General features: G+C 35.9%; 1 protein-coding gene across 5 annotated transcripts in view; it reads right to left on the minus strand.

The window, feature by feature from the left end:
• The window catches only part of LOC139974161 (uncharacterized), a 162,229-nt gene extending 154,731 nt beyond the window's left edge, over positions 1–7,498 (minus strand). For all 5 annotated transcript variants that reach the window (XM_071981103.1, XM_071981104.1, XM_071981106.1 and 2 more), the window contains exons 1-6: positions 7,172–7,498; positions 5,934–6,044; positions 3,958–4,074; positions 2,894–3,004; positions 2,597–2,713; positions 206–316 (exon numbers count right to left, since the gene is read on the minus strand). In XM_071981103.1, coding sequence (XP_071837204.1) covers positions 206–316; positions 2,597–2,713; positions 2,894–3,004; positions 3,958–4,074; positions 5,934–6,044; positions 7,172–7,253 — 649 coding nt within the window. In that variant the 5' untranslated portion in view covers positions 7,254–7,498. The remainder of the gene's footprint in view (positions 1–205; positions 317–2,596; positions 2,714–2,893; positions 3,005–3,957; positions 4,075–5,933; positions 6,045–7,171) is intronic.
• Positions 7,499–14,708: the final 7,210 nt, after the last annotated feature.

The raw sequence follows: 14,708 nt of genomic DNA on the forward strand, positions 1-14,708 counted from the left end.
TTCGGCTAAATACTTACTTTCTATGCAAGTGACTCCGGTGAACCTGTAGGGCATACATATAACCCTGGCTTGTTCTGTTACATGTCCCTCTGTAACCCTCCGTTACCCTCCGGAATTAATCATGAGTAAAGTTATCCACTAATAAGAATATAAGCATATGCAACGCATATGGTTAATGTAATAGTAATTTAGTTATTTATCTTACCCTTGGTACAACTTGGTTCAAGAAAGCCATTAGGACACACACATGAGAACGTGTCGGATGTATGAATGCAGACACCACCGTTTAGACAGGGATCGGAATCACAAGGATATACTTCAAAAGAAACAACGAACAAACAAGCACAAGTTAGACCGTAATTATGTCATATAACTATAAAATTTCGATGTTACTGAACAGTACAATTCCATAGCAGATCATTCATTACACTTCAATTCAAATGATAAAGACACAAGTAGAACAGTCAGATTTGAACATATCCAATATGCTTGTTGCATTTGATTAAACTAAAATTCAAAACGTGTCTAGAAGATTACCAATTAAGTAATTTGGTGTTGAAAGCTAACAGATTGACTTACTTTCAACAATTATCACCTTATGATGAGTAAATCTCGTAATTTTGGGGGAAAAATTTCGTTTACCAGCTACTTCTGAGTAGTATTGTTTTTAGCGCTTTAAATCTGCTGTAATTGTTGCTATCAAAAGAGCCAAAGCGATTTGTGTATTCTTACTTAGATGAAAGTTTGAAAAAAAAAAAATTGTGATTCCAAACAAAATCGTTGTTCCGGTTTTGAATATTTCCTAGGGAAAGAGGGGTTGCTTATACTGTAAGATTATGTCAACATCGAGAGAATGTAAAATGCTTCAGATCGTAGTGACACTATTAGTCAGGTGGCTTAGCAACTTTAACGTTACCGGCCGGACAAAAGTACCAAATTTGGCATGGAGTTTCTTTTCGACCTATCTATCGATTTTATCCGTGGAACCCACTTTATCGGTTCCGATTTTTCAAGATGGCGGCCAAAATCCAAGAATGCCGCCAGAAAAAAAGGAAATGTCATATGTCTGGCTGTAAAAATCGGAGATGAACAAATGAGAGGTCAATTCAGGTGTTTCCGAGCTCACTGAAACAGATGATGGTCATGGTATATTGCTTGGGCCACCCACTTCCAAGATGGCGGCCAGAATCTAAGATGGCCCCCTGGAAAAAGGAAATTTCATATATATTCATTCCCCAGACCCCTGTGCCCTTTTCTGATCGGGACCATCAAACCTTCCGTCCTCAAACGTGTAAATGAAACCGGGCTAGCACCCTGATTATATGTTATGGCTGGTATTCTTATTGTGTCACTTTGGCTTAGGAAGTCACTTAGGACCTATTGGGGAACTTTGAGGTGTGATCGACCGAAGATAGAAACTGTCGCAAAGCCCGTTATTATATGGGAGTTACGACTGATTACATTGAGTCAACTATATAATAGGGTAACCTGAGGGAAAACCGACCGTGACACAATAAGAATACCAGCCATAACATATAGTCAGGGTGCTAGCCCGGTTTCATTTACACGTTTGAGGACGGAAGGTTTGATGGTCCCGATCAGAAAAGGGCACAGGGGGTCTGGGGATTGAATATATAAAATTTCCTTTTTTCCATGGGGCCATCTTGAATTCTGGCCGCCATCTTGGAAGTGGGTGGCCCAAGCAACATACCATGACCATCATCTGTTTCAGTGAGCTCGGAAACACCTTAATTGACCCCTCATTTGTTCATCTCCGATTTTAACCCCAGATATATGACATTTCCTTTTTTTCTGGCGGCCATCTTGGATTTTGGCCACCATCTTGGAAGTGGGTTACTCAAGCAACATGCCATGATCATCTTCTGTTTCAGTGACCCCGGAAACACCTGAATTGACCCCTCATTTGTTCATCTCCGATTTTTACAGCCAGATATATGACATTTCCTTCTTTTCTGGCGGCCATCTTGGATTTTGGCCGCCATCTTGAAAAATCGGAACCGATAAAGTGGGTTCCACGGATAAAATCGATAGATAGGTCGAAAAAAACTCCATGCCAAATTTGGTACTTTTGTCCGGCCGGTAACGTTAAGCCCCGAAATTGTTGGCAAGCCACCTCACTATATGACCTTAGATAATACATCATTACAAAATGAAAGCTACCAGGAGCGACTTAAACTATAGGATATCTCCGAAACGTCACGTCACGTCCATACTTCACCACACCACACCACACCACATGCCACCACGTCACGTCACATCACATCACGTTACTTCCTGTGCCTTCTCAATATCGTACGATATACCTGACGTCAAACAAAATGACTTGAAATTTCACCTGACTTTTAAAAGTTTAACGTTTGACATGTTGCTTTTGCAACGCGTAACATCTGTCGTCAGATTATTGCTTGCATCATTTAAAATAAAACGAGACAGAACTACAGAGGAATGAAATAAATATTTTGCAGGGTGATGCAAATTAGGTAATAAGTACAAAACCAACAACGGATACCGAGCCTGTGCGTTACAGGGATAGGATAATGCTAGTCTAACGTCATTTATCTGATCATAACTTTACCTGGATCCGTGCAGTTCTCCCCAGTGAATCCAGTTGTACAACTACATGAATAGTCCTCCGTCATTACGTCATTCATACATGTGCCTCCATTCAAACACGGGTTGGGGTCGCAAGGATCTGTGATGATCGAGCGAAAAATCGATAAGAACTAAGCCTTGAAATAATATAAAAATAATAACCCTGTTTCTCTTCTAAAAAAACATATTGTCATACTCTGTTATTATCGCTCTGCATCCCCATATAGCCATTATGGAGTTTCAAGACATAATAGAACAGTTATATAGTTGTATATCTTACCCTCGGTACATCTTGGTCCAACAAAGCCATTAGGACAGCTACATAAGAACATATCAGATATATGAAGGCAGACACCACCGTTCAGACAAGGATTGGAATCGCAAGGGTACCCTCCGGAAGAAACAACAAATAAACAAGCACAAAGTTAGACAGTATTTAAATTTTAAAATTTGATAAAGTTTCGATGTTACTGAACGGTAAAATCCCATAGCAGATCATTTATTACACTTCCATTTAAATGATAAAGAAGCAAATAGAATAGTCAGTTTTGAACATATTCAATATGCTTGTTGCATTTGATTGAAACTAAAAAAGACCACACCACACCACATGGAATCACTCTCTTCAACGCTGCATATACACCACACCATATCACACCACACTGCATATCACAAATTACCGCAAAGTTGCACTACGTTACCTACCATTCCACCTCGTATCATCCACATATACCACACCACATCAAATACCACATTACACCTAGCCACACCACACTGCATATCACATCACATCGTATCACGTCACTTCGTATCATGTCACGTACCACACCGCACCAAACCACAACACATGCCACCACATCACGTCACATCACGTCACGTCATATCACATTACATCCCGTCCCTTCTCAATATCGTATGATAGACCTGACGTCAAACAAAATGACTTGAAATTTCACCTGACTTGCAAAACTTTAACGTTTGACCTGTTGCGTTTGCAACGCGTAACATATGCATTGGTAAACAAATGTGCCCTAAAATTGTATTTCTTTTGCTTATGGATCGTCATCAAAAAATATATTATGGATTTACCTCGGCATGAACTAATTCACATATTATAAGCTAGATTGAAATTGTAGTTGCTGCCGTCGTAAGATTATTTGCTTGCATCATTTTAAACGAAACAGAACTACATCATTTCCATGCAGAGAAAAGATATTCATTTGGCGCAGGAGTGAATCAAATTACGTAATAGTACAAAACCAAATATACGGATACCAAATCTGTGCCGTTACGGAGACAGGATTATCCTGGTCCAACGTCATTCATCTGATATTATAACTTTACCTGGATCCGTGCAGTTCTTCCCAATGAATCCAGTTGTACAATCACATGAATAGTCCTCCGTCATTACGTCATTCATACATGTGCCTCCATTCAAACACGGGTTGGGGTTGCAAAGATCTGTCATGATCGAGAGAAATATCGAAAGGAACTCAGCTTTGAAATATTATTGATACGATTACAATAGAATATAACACTAATGATATACTATATAAATGGCCAAGACATTAATAATACAAAAACATATTGTGTGTGATTTGACGAGACGGTACCTCATGTATGCCGTAGCCGCATATTGGGAGGGGGAGGAGTGGGGGTGATTGCAAAAAGTACAAAATGCTACATAGGAAAAACGTTGAAAGGAAACTTTTAAGAATCAGCTGAAGAATTGGTCATTTTTGTGCGAATGAAGTACATTTCGAGAAAGTTAATACTGTTGCGGATTAAGGTATCATAATGATCAGTTCTGAAGGAGATTATTTACGTGGACAGGGTACAGGATCAGGTTTGACATGTCTACAACATTTAATAATAATAATCGGAAGTTAAACTGGGAAGCTATAGAACGGTAACGTTTGCTGTTCAAATCCCTAATACTGGAGCAGTAAGGGGGTTCGGAAGGACCTATTTTGTAAAACAAAGATATTTTTTTCCTGGAGGGGGAGGGGGAGGGGGAGGCAAACAAATATAGAGGGAAGTTAGTCCCCCACCCCTCCGTTCCTAACTCACGGTTTTATATATATATATATATAAATAAATATATTGATATATATGTAAATATAAATATATATTAATATATATGTAAATATTAATATATATTAATATATATGTAAATATAAATATATATTAATATATATGTAAATATAAATATAGATTAATATATATGTAAATATATATCTATCCATCTATATAAATATATATATATATATATATCTATATATCTATCTATCTATCTATCTATATCTATATATATATATATATATATATATATCTATATATCTATCTATATATATATATATATATATAGATAGATAGATAGATAGATAGATATATATATATATATATATATATACATAAATATGTCAATATAAATATATATCTATCCATCTATATAAATATATATATATATATATATCTATATATATATATTTAGTTATATATATATCTATATATATATGTATATATATATATATATATATATATATATATATATAGAATATGAATATGGCTGCAAGTGAATACGGGTCTTAAAAAAAACATGTTCGTACCTTTTAAATTGTTTGGTGGGGGGGGGGGGAAGGTTATTTTCAAATGCCATCCTCTCAAAACCTGTGATACAAATGAGTATATGCTTGTTGATTTGGTGTTTAACGTTTTCGGGTTATTTCCGACAAATATTAAAAACATCTTGACCATTCTGTTAACGTACGATCAACTGCCCACTACGAGTTAAAATGCTCGTTATTCTAGTTTCTCTTGATATTGTATATGTTATACAAAACAGACAGAGGTATAACATTCGTTTCCGGTTGTCGTTTACAGCAAATTCTCTCCGTACACTACACGCGTTCGCCAGTATTGCCAAAAGCAAACAGAGAGCAACTCGAGTTTCGGGAATTAAACATATGACGTATACAGTCCGAGACTGTGAGTTGCTTTACGCAAAGCCTGTACTTGGAAATCTTCCGGAATTGATAATGAGTATTGTAAGTCAGTAACAAGAATATAGGCATTTGCAAGTTTGTTTAGACATAAGTTTGTCTTGGATGCTGCATTGACCTTGACTTGTTGTATTCAAGATCGTCGACATTAAGTCTCGGAGAAGTTTGTAACTGGTTAATTTAATAGAGGGAGAATAAACCCCGTCTCTATACTAAACAACTACATTTTCATACTCTGTTATGATCGCTCTATATCCCCATATATCCCTTTTGGAGTTCCAAGACATAATAGAACAGTTATGTAGTTATGTATCTTACCCTTGGTACATCTTGGTTGAAGGAAGTCCTCATTACAGAGACAGAAGAACATGTCAGATGATTCAAAGCAGACACCATTGTTCAAACAGGTTGCGGAATCACAAAGGGAAACTCCCGAAGAAACAAAAACAAACAAGCACAAAGTTAGACGGTAATTATCTGATATAAATATAAAATTTGGTATAGTTTCGATGTTACTGAACAGTAAAATCCCATAGCAAATCATTAATTACACTTCAATTCAAATGATAAAGAAACAAGTAGAACAGTCAGTTTTGAACATATTCAATATGCTTGGTGCATCTGATTAAAACTAAAATTCAAAACGTATCTAGAAGATTACCAATTAAGTCATTTGGTGGTAAAAGCTTACAGATTGACTTACTTTCAACAATCTTCACCATATGTTAAGTAAATCCTGCAAGTTTTTTTTTTTTAAATTTCGTTTACTAGATGCTTTTGAGTAGAATTGTTTTTAGCTCTTTGAAACCGCTGTAATTGTTGCTTTCAAAAGAGTGAAAGCGATTTGTGTATTCTAACTTAGAGTGACAAAAGTTGAAAGTTTGGGAAAATTTAATAAATAATTGTGATTCCAAACAAATCGTTGTTCCGGTTTTGAATATTTCCTAGGGAAAGAGGTGTTCCTGCACTGTAAGATTATGTCAATATTGATTTTGTCCTTTATTACATTGTTTATTTTCTTTAATGGAAGTGAGTATAGCAAGTGCTATATACTTAAACTATTCAAGCTCTTAACGTGACCTCATGTTGGCATGGGTTTCCAGTGTTAAAACTGTCATCATTCTACCTTCAAATTGTCAAGAAACACAGAGGAGAATGTAGAAAGGTTCAGATCGTAGTGACACTATGACGTTAGATAATTTATCATTACAAATGAAAGCTATACCAGACACGACTTAAACTATAGAATATCTCCGAAACGGAGCAAGATTTTGTTAGTTTGGGTGTTACTCACATAGATCTCTGTTATACAAGTTAAAGTCCCTTTTCCGGTTTGTGTTTTCGTTGAATACAACGATTGTTTGTTTTACATCTGTTAATTAACACAATACCCCAAAATAATTATCAAAATGAAAGTCTTGTATTAGTGAAAATTAGTGAAAATTCAAGTCTACAAGTTGATTTGAAGTCTCTTTCGAATATTCATGTCTGGAGTATACTTAATAAAAAATATCAAAATATAGTATCTTTTCTATGCAGACTGTAGACACACTTACCTTGACTGGTTACTTGTTGAGAAATGTAAGATAAAATGGTCATAAAAATACACCAATTTCTAATTCTTGATGCCTGCTCCATGCTGCTTATGATGGCAGAAAATTAGTCACCGTTTACGAATGAAAGATTTTGTATAAGGTAAGAATAAAACTACCCAAAACAAAAACAGGCACTTATCCACCGTAACTGCACACAAAGCTATATTGCCTACATACATAAGCTATAAGAGAAAGATAATATGCATAGCCGATATACAGTCATTTAGTTACCAAATACCACAGAAATATTGTGCATTGATTCTATGCAAACGTATATACATGGTTGAGTAACACTCACTATATACAGGTTTTTTACTGAAATATTCTGTTGAACCGATTCGCTTGAATGATCATAAATAGTGTACAAGGAAGTTCAACATTATGTCGGACGACTTGGCTTTCTGCTGTACTCCTTTGTGTCCATTTTGCTTACTGTTTGTGACATTTTTGCGATCATGTGATTTTAATTAGACAGTGTCAGACAAGATCTACATTGGAGGTATTTTTATCTGTACCCGTGAATTTAGAATTAGCTCGTTGAACCGAGTGTGCATCGATGAAGAGAATCCGTTATACACAAAACTAGCATTGATACTTGTCGTTGCAGGCCAGTTAAAGGTCACGGTTGTCAAACAAAGTTATATTTCTATATAGCAATGTTAACTGTTAAGGTATGCTCTATCTTGTGTGTTACTTCAAGATGTCTGAGAACAATTTGGAGAGTAAAGATTTCCATGAAATGAAAACTTCTAGCAATAATAACGTGCTATAATTTGGGGCCTATACTGACTACCTTTAACCACGATAACCGCTGGCCTGTCTGGGCATCTTCCCAATAGAAGATTTTTACTTTCGATGATTGAAGGGGGTCCAGATGGGACACAGAACATTTCAACATCCCAACATTCGACAACTTCATCTCAAAATTTTGGTATGAAATACAAATGTACTATATCCTGTATCCAGTTTAGGAAACTACGTAATTTCCATTGTACGTCATTTTATGATTGAGTTTATCGAAGTTGAATATCGACGTTTGAGCATGTGTAGACCATGAGTTTAAAACCCTACCATATATAATTTGACGGTTTTAATGAGAATATTCAGCCGATGTAATGAAATAGGAGCGATGTGCGTATTTTATATTTTAAGATCATGGCTTTACGTGTATATACACTCTAAAAGCAACCTGCTGAAAATTTCCTGGTCAACAATTTGCTAACATTATCCTGGAGATTGTCTACGTTAGTTAACATAATCCTGATTACGCCTGGTTAATTTGCATTTCCATCAAAACCTCTTCCTCATGCTGATTCGCAGTATGAAATAGCAACTTTAGAGTTGCACAACTTGCAAATATATCATAGTAAAGAAGGATTTGAAACATTTTTTGGGGGTATTGTTTGTACTAGACCTAATAACCTCTGAAAGAATCAAGTACCTCGAAGCAATGGTTTAGGTGCAGTTCATCACTAAAAATAGCACAGTTTTCAGTGAAAAATACAAAAATAGAAAGGTAGTAGGATGTTTAATTGCTGAGAAATGAGACCTCAAAAGTCAAGAAAATGCCAAAATGACACCGTGGCGACAAATTGCGGGTTTTCAAAGTATGATAAATCTGCCAATTGTGAAGCAGTACAACCGAAATTGTCAGGACATGCTTATTTCATGGTGTTCCAATCATACAACAGATTTGGGGATTTTATTCTCCCCCAAAATAGGTTTAGAGCACTGTAAGTTAGGCAGATTATATTTCCACTTTAGGCACAGCAGATCATGAAATTAGTGTAAATCTCATTAAACTGAACTGCCCATAGCAGGGACTCCTTATGGCATGATTTTCTGAACTTTCAAAAAGGTACACATTTACAGTTTTCATTGTAGATGTCACTGCCCTATCATACATCTCTTCAAAGAGGAATGTTTACAACAGTATATAGATATAAACTGGTAAGTATTTAAACATGGTACAGAACTCAAAAAAAGACCATTGGAATTAATTTTGTTTTACTTCCAAAATATTTTCTAACGAATGTGACCAGCTTCTGTTAAATTCAGAAATAAATTAAACTCTTTATTGCTGTTATGTGTCATTTTGTTTTGGCAGAAATAGCCGATTTGTCCCACGAGGAGCTAACAGCCACGACAGAGTACAGTACATAAAACACAACCTTGAGCCTTCCATACAATTGCAAACTACATGAAAAAAAATGCTGGCTGCAGTGTACTAAGCCCTGGGATGGTAAGCACTGTTCATTGTAATGTAACGGAAAACTGTCGAGTAGAAGTAAAATATCTCCATACCAAAATACTGATGCTTAACTACAGAAGATTTGACATTCAAATTTATATACCATTTTCATATAATAAAGCAACAAGTGAACATGCTCGTTTAAGTTGCTACAATGTTCGTGCTGTAAACCCTGGGCTGACCCTCTGTTTCTGGAAAGGATCGGGAACGATCACAGAAATCATAGTTTAATACCAGGGAATTCTCGCAGCCCTACATGATTAATCATGAACAGTGTTATACACATAAAATGTATATAACTCTTCACTCATGTTTTTACCAAGGTTTAAAATTTAACACGTCTTGATAATGTTTGCGTCCGCTCAGAATAACTTGCACCCCTATATACCTCCATGAAAACATGCACTTTAAAGTACCTCTACATGAACGCACAATACTTAGTTAAAATGACCCTTGACAATCATTGGCTTGTGCACAAAAAAATCAATGACGAAAACTGTAACTGTTATACAAGAAAAAAATTATTGTCAAATTCTGAAGTGCGAAGTTTGCCGTAGACTGGTTACCATATAGTTACAAGTAGTTGTATTTAAACAACACCCTTTGTGTACATTGAAAACTATAGATGCACGAATGCTTCCAGACAATGGTATGGGCTATATTAGCCAAGCAAATCACAAGAAATTTAGAAGCCACCATTGACTATTTTTAGCATGAAAATCTCTGTTATAGAATTTTAAACAAAGTACTAGCGTTGATTGTTATGATTGATTTGTTTTCAAACAAATTCAATCATCTGTGCAAAGGATTGGAATGTTGGTTCTTTCGAGAAGTTGTGGCTTTTGAAAAGAAAAAAAAAAATCATTCAACAAATTGTTATGTTTTCAATAGGCCTAGCTGTGAGTGAGTGTACTTTGGGTTTGTTTACCCCAAAATGTAGGAGGAAGCAGTTTGAATGTTTTGGTTCCTTGGCTAAAAGTAAGACTACCCACTAAGGCAGATAGACTAACATTACGGTACTCACCTAAAAGGCTAACTTGATATATTGTATTATTACTTACGTACGGCTCTCGTGTAAGGCGCTACATTTTAAAACTCCCAAGGGTTTGAAAATCGCAGGACGTACGTAACTATAACATATGTAATAGTCCCTGGGCATATATTCAGTAACTTTAGTGCACACGATATGTGCGAAGTACCACGTCAGGAAACTCCAGTAGTATTTTTTGGTGCTTTCATTGTACAACCGAACAATTCTTAAAATTTTCTTAAAAATGAGCCCTGGCTATGAGAGAACCTACGGCTCCGCACAGTTTTTGGTACAACAAAGACATGCTTCATTTTGCCTTATATTAAACTACAACTCAGGCCATCAAGTTAAAAGTTCCACACAGAATTAGTTGCAAGGCTATGGAAACCATGTACAAGTTATGCATGTAGAGGTCAATTGAGGTCACTGGAACTGGAACTGGAGTAACCATTTTGTCTTAAATCCATACACTTCCTCCTTTTAAAGTGTTGATTTGTATTGATTTATCTTCGCAAAAGTTTGGTCACTTACTCTCCGCCAAATGTGGAAGCATAACTTGAAGCCTTTGCTGAAGGCTTCAACTTTATATTAGAGGAATGCTCTTGAGATAGTGAAATTTTAGTTGAATTAAAGTGCATGTATCTTTGAAATTTCAAAACAGAATAGCCAAATCAGGGGACTGTACAACATATAATTGTACACTGTTCTAGGTATATCCTACAGTCTATATTGTAGATGGCTAGGCTCTGATTTCTAGTTTATTTCGCCGTGGTGTATGTGAGTCTTACATGTCATAATTTGTTTCATCTGTTTAAGTCAATGTAAGTACAGCTAACCTATGTGTTCATGTCATTGCATTATAATTACAGATAGAGCAAGACTTTGATTATTTGAAACAAAGGTGTAAGAGCTCTCTTTGTCAGAAAGGGATGATTTGGCACAACAGATAATTACTATGCAGATCTTGTGTAGTCCACATGGCCATGACTACTAATAACCTTCCACAGTATAATTGTTCCTCATCATAGGTGATTCCAATATTGCTTTCCCTTCTGATACAATATCCAAAATATTGATTGTTACAACAACAAAAATACTAAACCTCACTAGTTTTGGTATTTACATGCAAAGATACTTACCTGTCTTCACCTTGATGAGATGCAAAACACAACTGAAAACAGTGAGAAAGTGCAATTCCTAACCCAGGAATTTGTAGATAGAGTTACGCTTCTTTACTTCGTGAATTTTGGAGGGAGAGGTGATTGGTGTAGCCAGAAGAGGGTCAATGGGAGTGAAGTTCTAAAATGTTGCCAGTTAATAGGTCAGCTAGGTAAATGTAATGTTGCAATAGTATCATTGAGACATGTAAGAGAGAAGCGCAATACATTCCAAACTATCAGGAAGCTTGAAATATGTTCACATTTAGAGGGTCAATCAAGCTGCTTTCCTATTTTCTTAACCATAAAAGTGAATTAACACATCTGTTGGACACAAAGAGTGTGATCATGGCCTTCAGTAAGTGTCAGAGTCCTTGTTAAAATTGTAGTCATAGAGCAGTGAGATACATTGGTGATCTCAAAGGGGGGGGGGGGTACACTTCAATGAATGTTATTTTACTGTATCAAATTTACACTACTCCACGAAACTTTTCTTGCAGATGATATGAAGTACTTTTTCTTGTCACTCTGTTGTTTTGGCGAAGTTCAAAATCGAAGGGTGTATAACACTGCTTGCACTATTGCAACCTCCTTGCCATCATTCATAGATGTAAATCAAGTAATTTTTATTGTTTAGCTTAATGTTTAATTCACATGGAAATACATTAGCTGATAGCTCACTGATTATTGGTAAAGTGGGACAAGTTTGGATATTTTAGGAAAATTGAACAATTAATTTAGTGGTGTGTCAGCCAGAAGTGACAGGACTTTGCAAAGCAAAAACAAACTTGTCTAAAATGAAGAGAAACCGCTTTGACAGAGATCTTTCAGTACTCCTACCTTCATGTACCGTAACATGACAAGAAGAAAACAACAATCTTGAACCCATGCCATACCCTATGGTTTTGAAGAGGTTTGAGTAACAAACACTATTGACTCATTTTGCTCCAAGCGACTATCGTGTACTGCACTTTTACACATTTTACCTTCGCCTATTATAAAAGTTCATGAACACAGGTTGTGGTACTGAAGTCTCCATTTTCTTGTTTGTCGGAAAAGATCAGAGGAAAACAACCGTGAAGAACATGATCCTTTATTGGCTGCCAGCGCAGCCTGTTACTGCACTTGCAATAAAATACAGGCTAATGCAATTTATTCCTCTCCTACATCCGGATCTGATAAAAAAGAGGTGTTTAAAAATATTTGGTACAAACTAGTACACTGAAAAAAACGATTAATCCTCTTTTTCATCCTAGTTCATTAACACATAATTTAATTTTTTAATTGTTTAATTCCTTTCCAGGATTGGTACAAATATGCCAAAATACCTGGAGGAGGTGAAAAATTGAGAGAGGCTGCTAAGTAATACAGCTTCGCAGTAGTAGAAGCACATCTCTGGCCTGGACGATGCACATCAGGAATGTGATTGTAGCTGTTTATGAAAGTAAAGTTGTATTTCAATCCATCTCTCTGTCCCACAGTTGCAAAAACCCTGCTTGTACAACTTCAATGAAACTTGGACAGAGATGACCTGTGATGAAGAGACATGAAGAAGTTTTCAGGAATTTTATGTGCAAGGTCATTTAGGGGTCAGTTTAGTTAATTCTTTGGAAATGCTTCTTTGTCCACGGATAGACATGTGGATGTATGCAAACGTGATCATAATTATTTTCAAGTATGAAGATGGTCGGAGTTTCAGAAATTTCATGTTAAACTACACTTCGGTCTATTCTTTAGCTGTTAATTCAAAATCTTTTTAAATCAATCTTTCTTGTGATTTTTATGAGCCACAGTTACCACTTTGTGTTTGAGTTAAAATAGTTTGCACAAGATTGTGACGTTAAAGGAAGAGCTAATGAATAAACCATTGATGGTATCGTTGGTAACCTCATTTTTGCATTGCAGAGCCTTGCTTGGATGTAATGGTTAAAGATGTTCGGTTTGCCAGTGCGAAGTGGTAAAATATATTGGTAATTAAATTCAGAATATTAACTAATTACCAATAATTAAATATTTAAATTAAACAAAAATGTTTTGGTAATAGGTCATCCTTATAAACAACAACGTGGACAAAGATCTTTTAAGACCTTCCTATCTATAGTTCAAAGAAAAGTAGCTACTGCTACAGGGCTGGCTTTTGTCGTAACATAAAGGTTATTGCGAGAGAGGCTTTGATCAAGTTTTTTAGGAGACAGATATTGGTAAAGGGTCCATTTGCCTTAGTAAAATCACATCACGTGACCTATAATTAAGTAATCTTTTGTTCAATTCTTGTTCCGTAGTAAAAACTGTTCAAGTGATTTTGTTTCCTTCTGCAAAAGTGCTGACTAGGTCCTGGTATTCCCTGTTATACTTCACAGTTGAAGCCAAGCAATCAGAGCTTCGGCATGTAAAGATGGTAATGTGAAACATATGAAATAAACTTTCAGTAACATTAATTATGTTGTTTTATAATCTTTGTTTTGCATTTGCATAATTGGATGCATTGCAACTTTAACCGAGGATAAGGTGGTATACCCAATAGTATTAACAAGGAAAGTGGTGATTTAACCAGGAATGAGGTGCAAAAGTCTTTGATATTAACCAGGATAGTAGTCACATCAATCAGGAAATGTTTAATGCAACCAGGCAAGGGGTGAAACGTTCTATGATATTACCCAGGAGAGTATTGGCACCAGCCAGGAAATGTTGGTTAATTTAAGCAGGAAAGAGGTGGAATACATTTGATAATAACCAGGATAGTAGTCACATCAACCAGGAAATGTTGGTTAATTTAACCAGGAATGAGATGAAATACTCATTCATATTAACCAGAATAGTGATGAAATCTAACCAGGAAATTTAACTAAGATATCATGGTTATTCCTTCCAGAATTTTGTTAAAGTCTCATTCACTAAGAAACCTGGCGAAAACAACCAGGATATGGAGGGTGGCATTATAAACGCAGCTCCTGGTGAGAAATTTCAGCAGTTCATGGGGAACGTTCACCAGGTTGTTTTTAGAGTGTAGGCTATAGTGTAGATGTGTTTCTAGACTGATATCTGCCCACCACTCTTATT

The sequence above is a fragment of the Apostichopus japonicus genome, chromosome 9 (genome assembly GCF_037975245.1).
Source record: "Apostichopus japonicus isolate 1M-3 chromosome 9, ASM3797524v1, whole genome shotgun sequence".
Taxonomy (NCBI): domain Eukaryota; kingdom Metazoa; phylum Echinodermata; class Holothuroidea; order Aspidochirotida; family Stichopodidae; genus Apostichopus; species Apostichopus japonicus.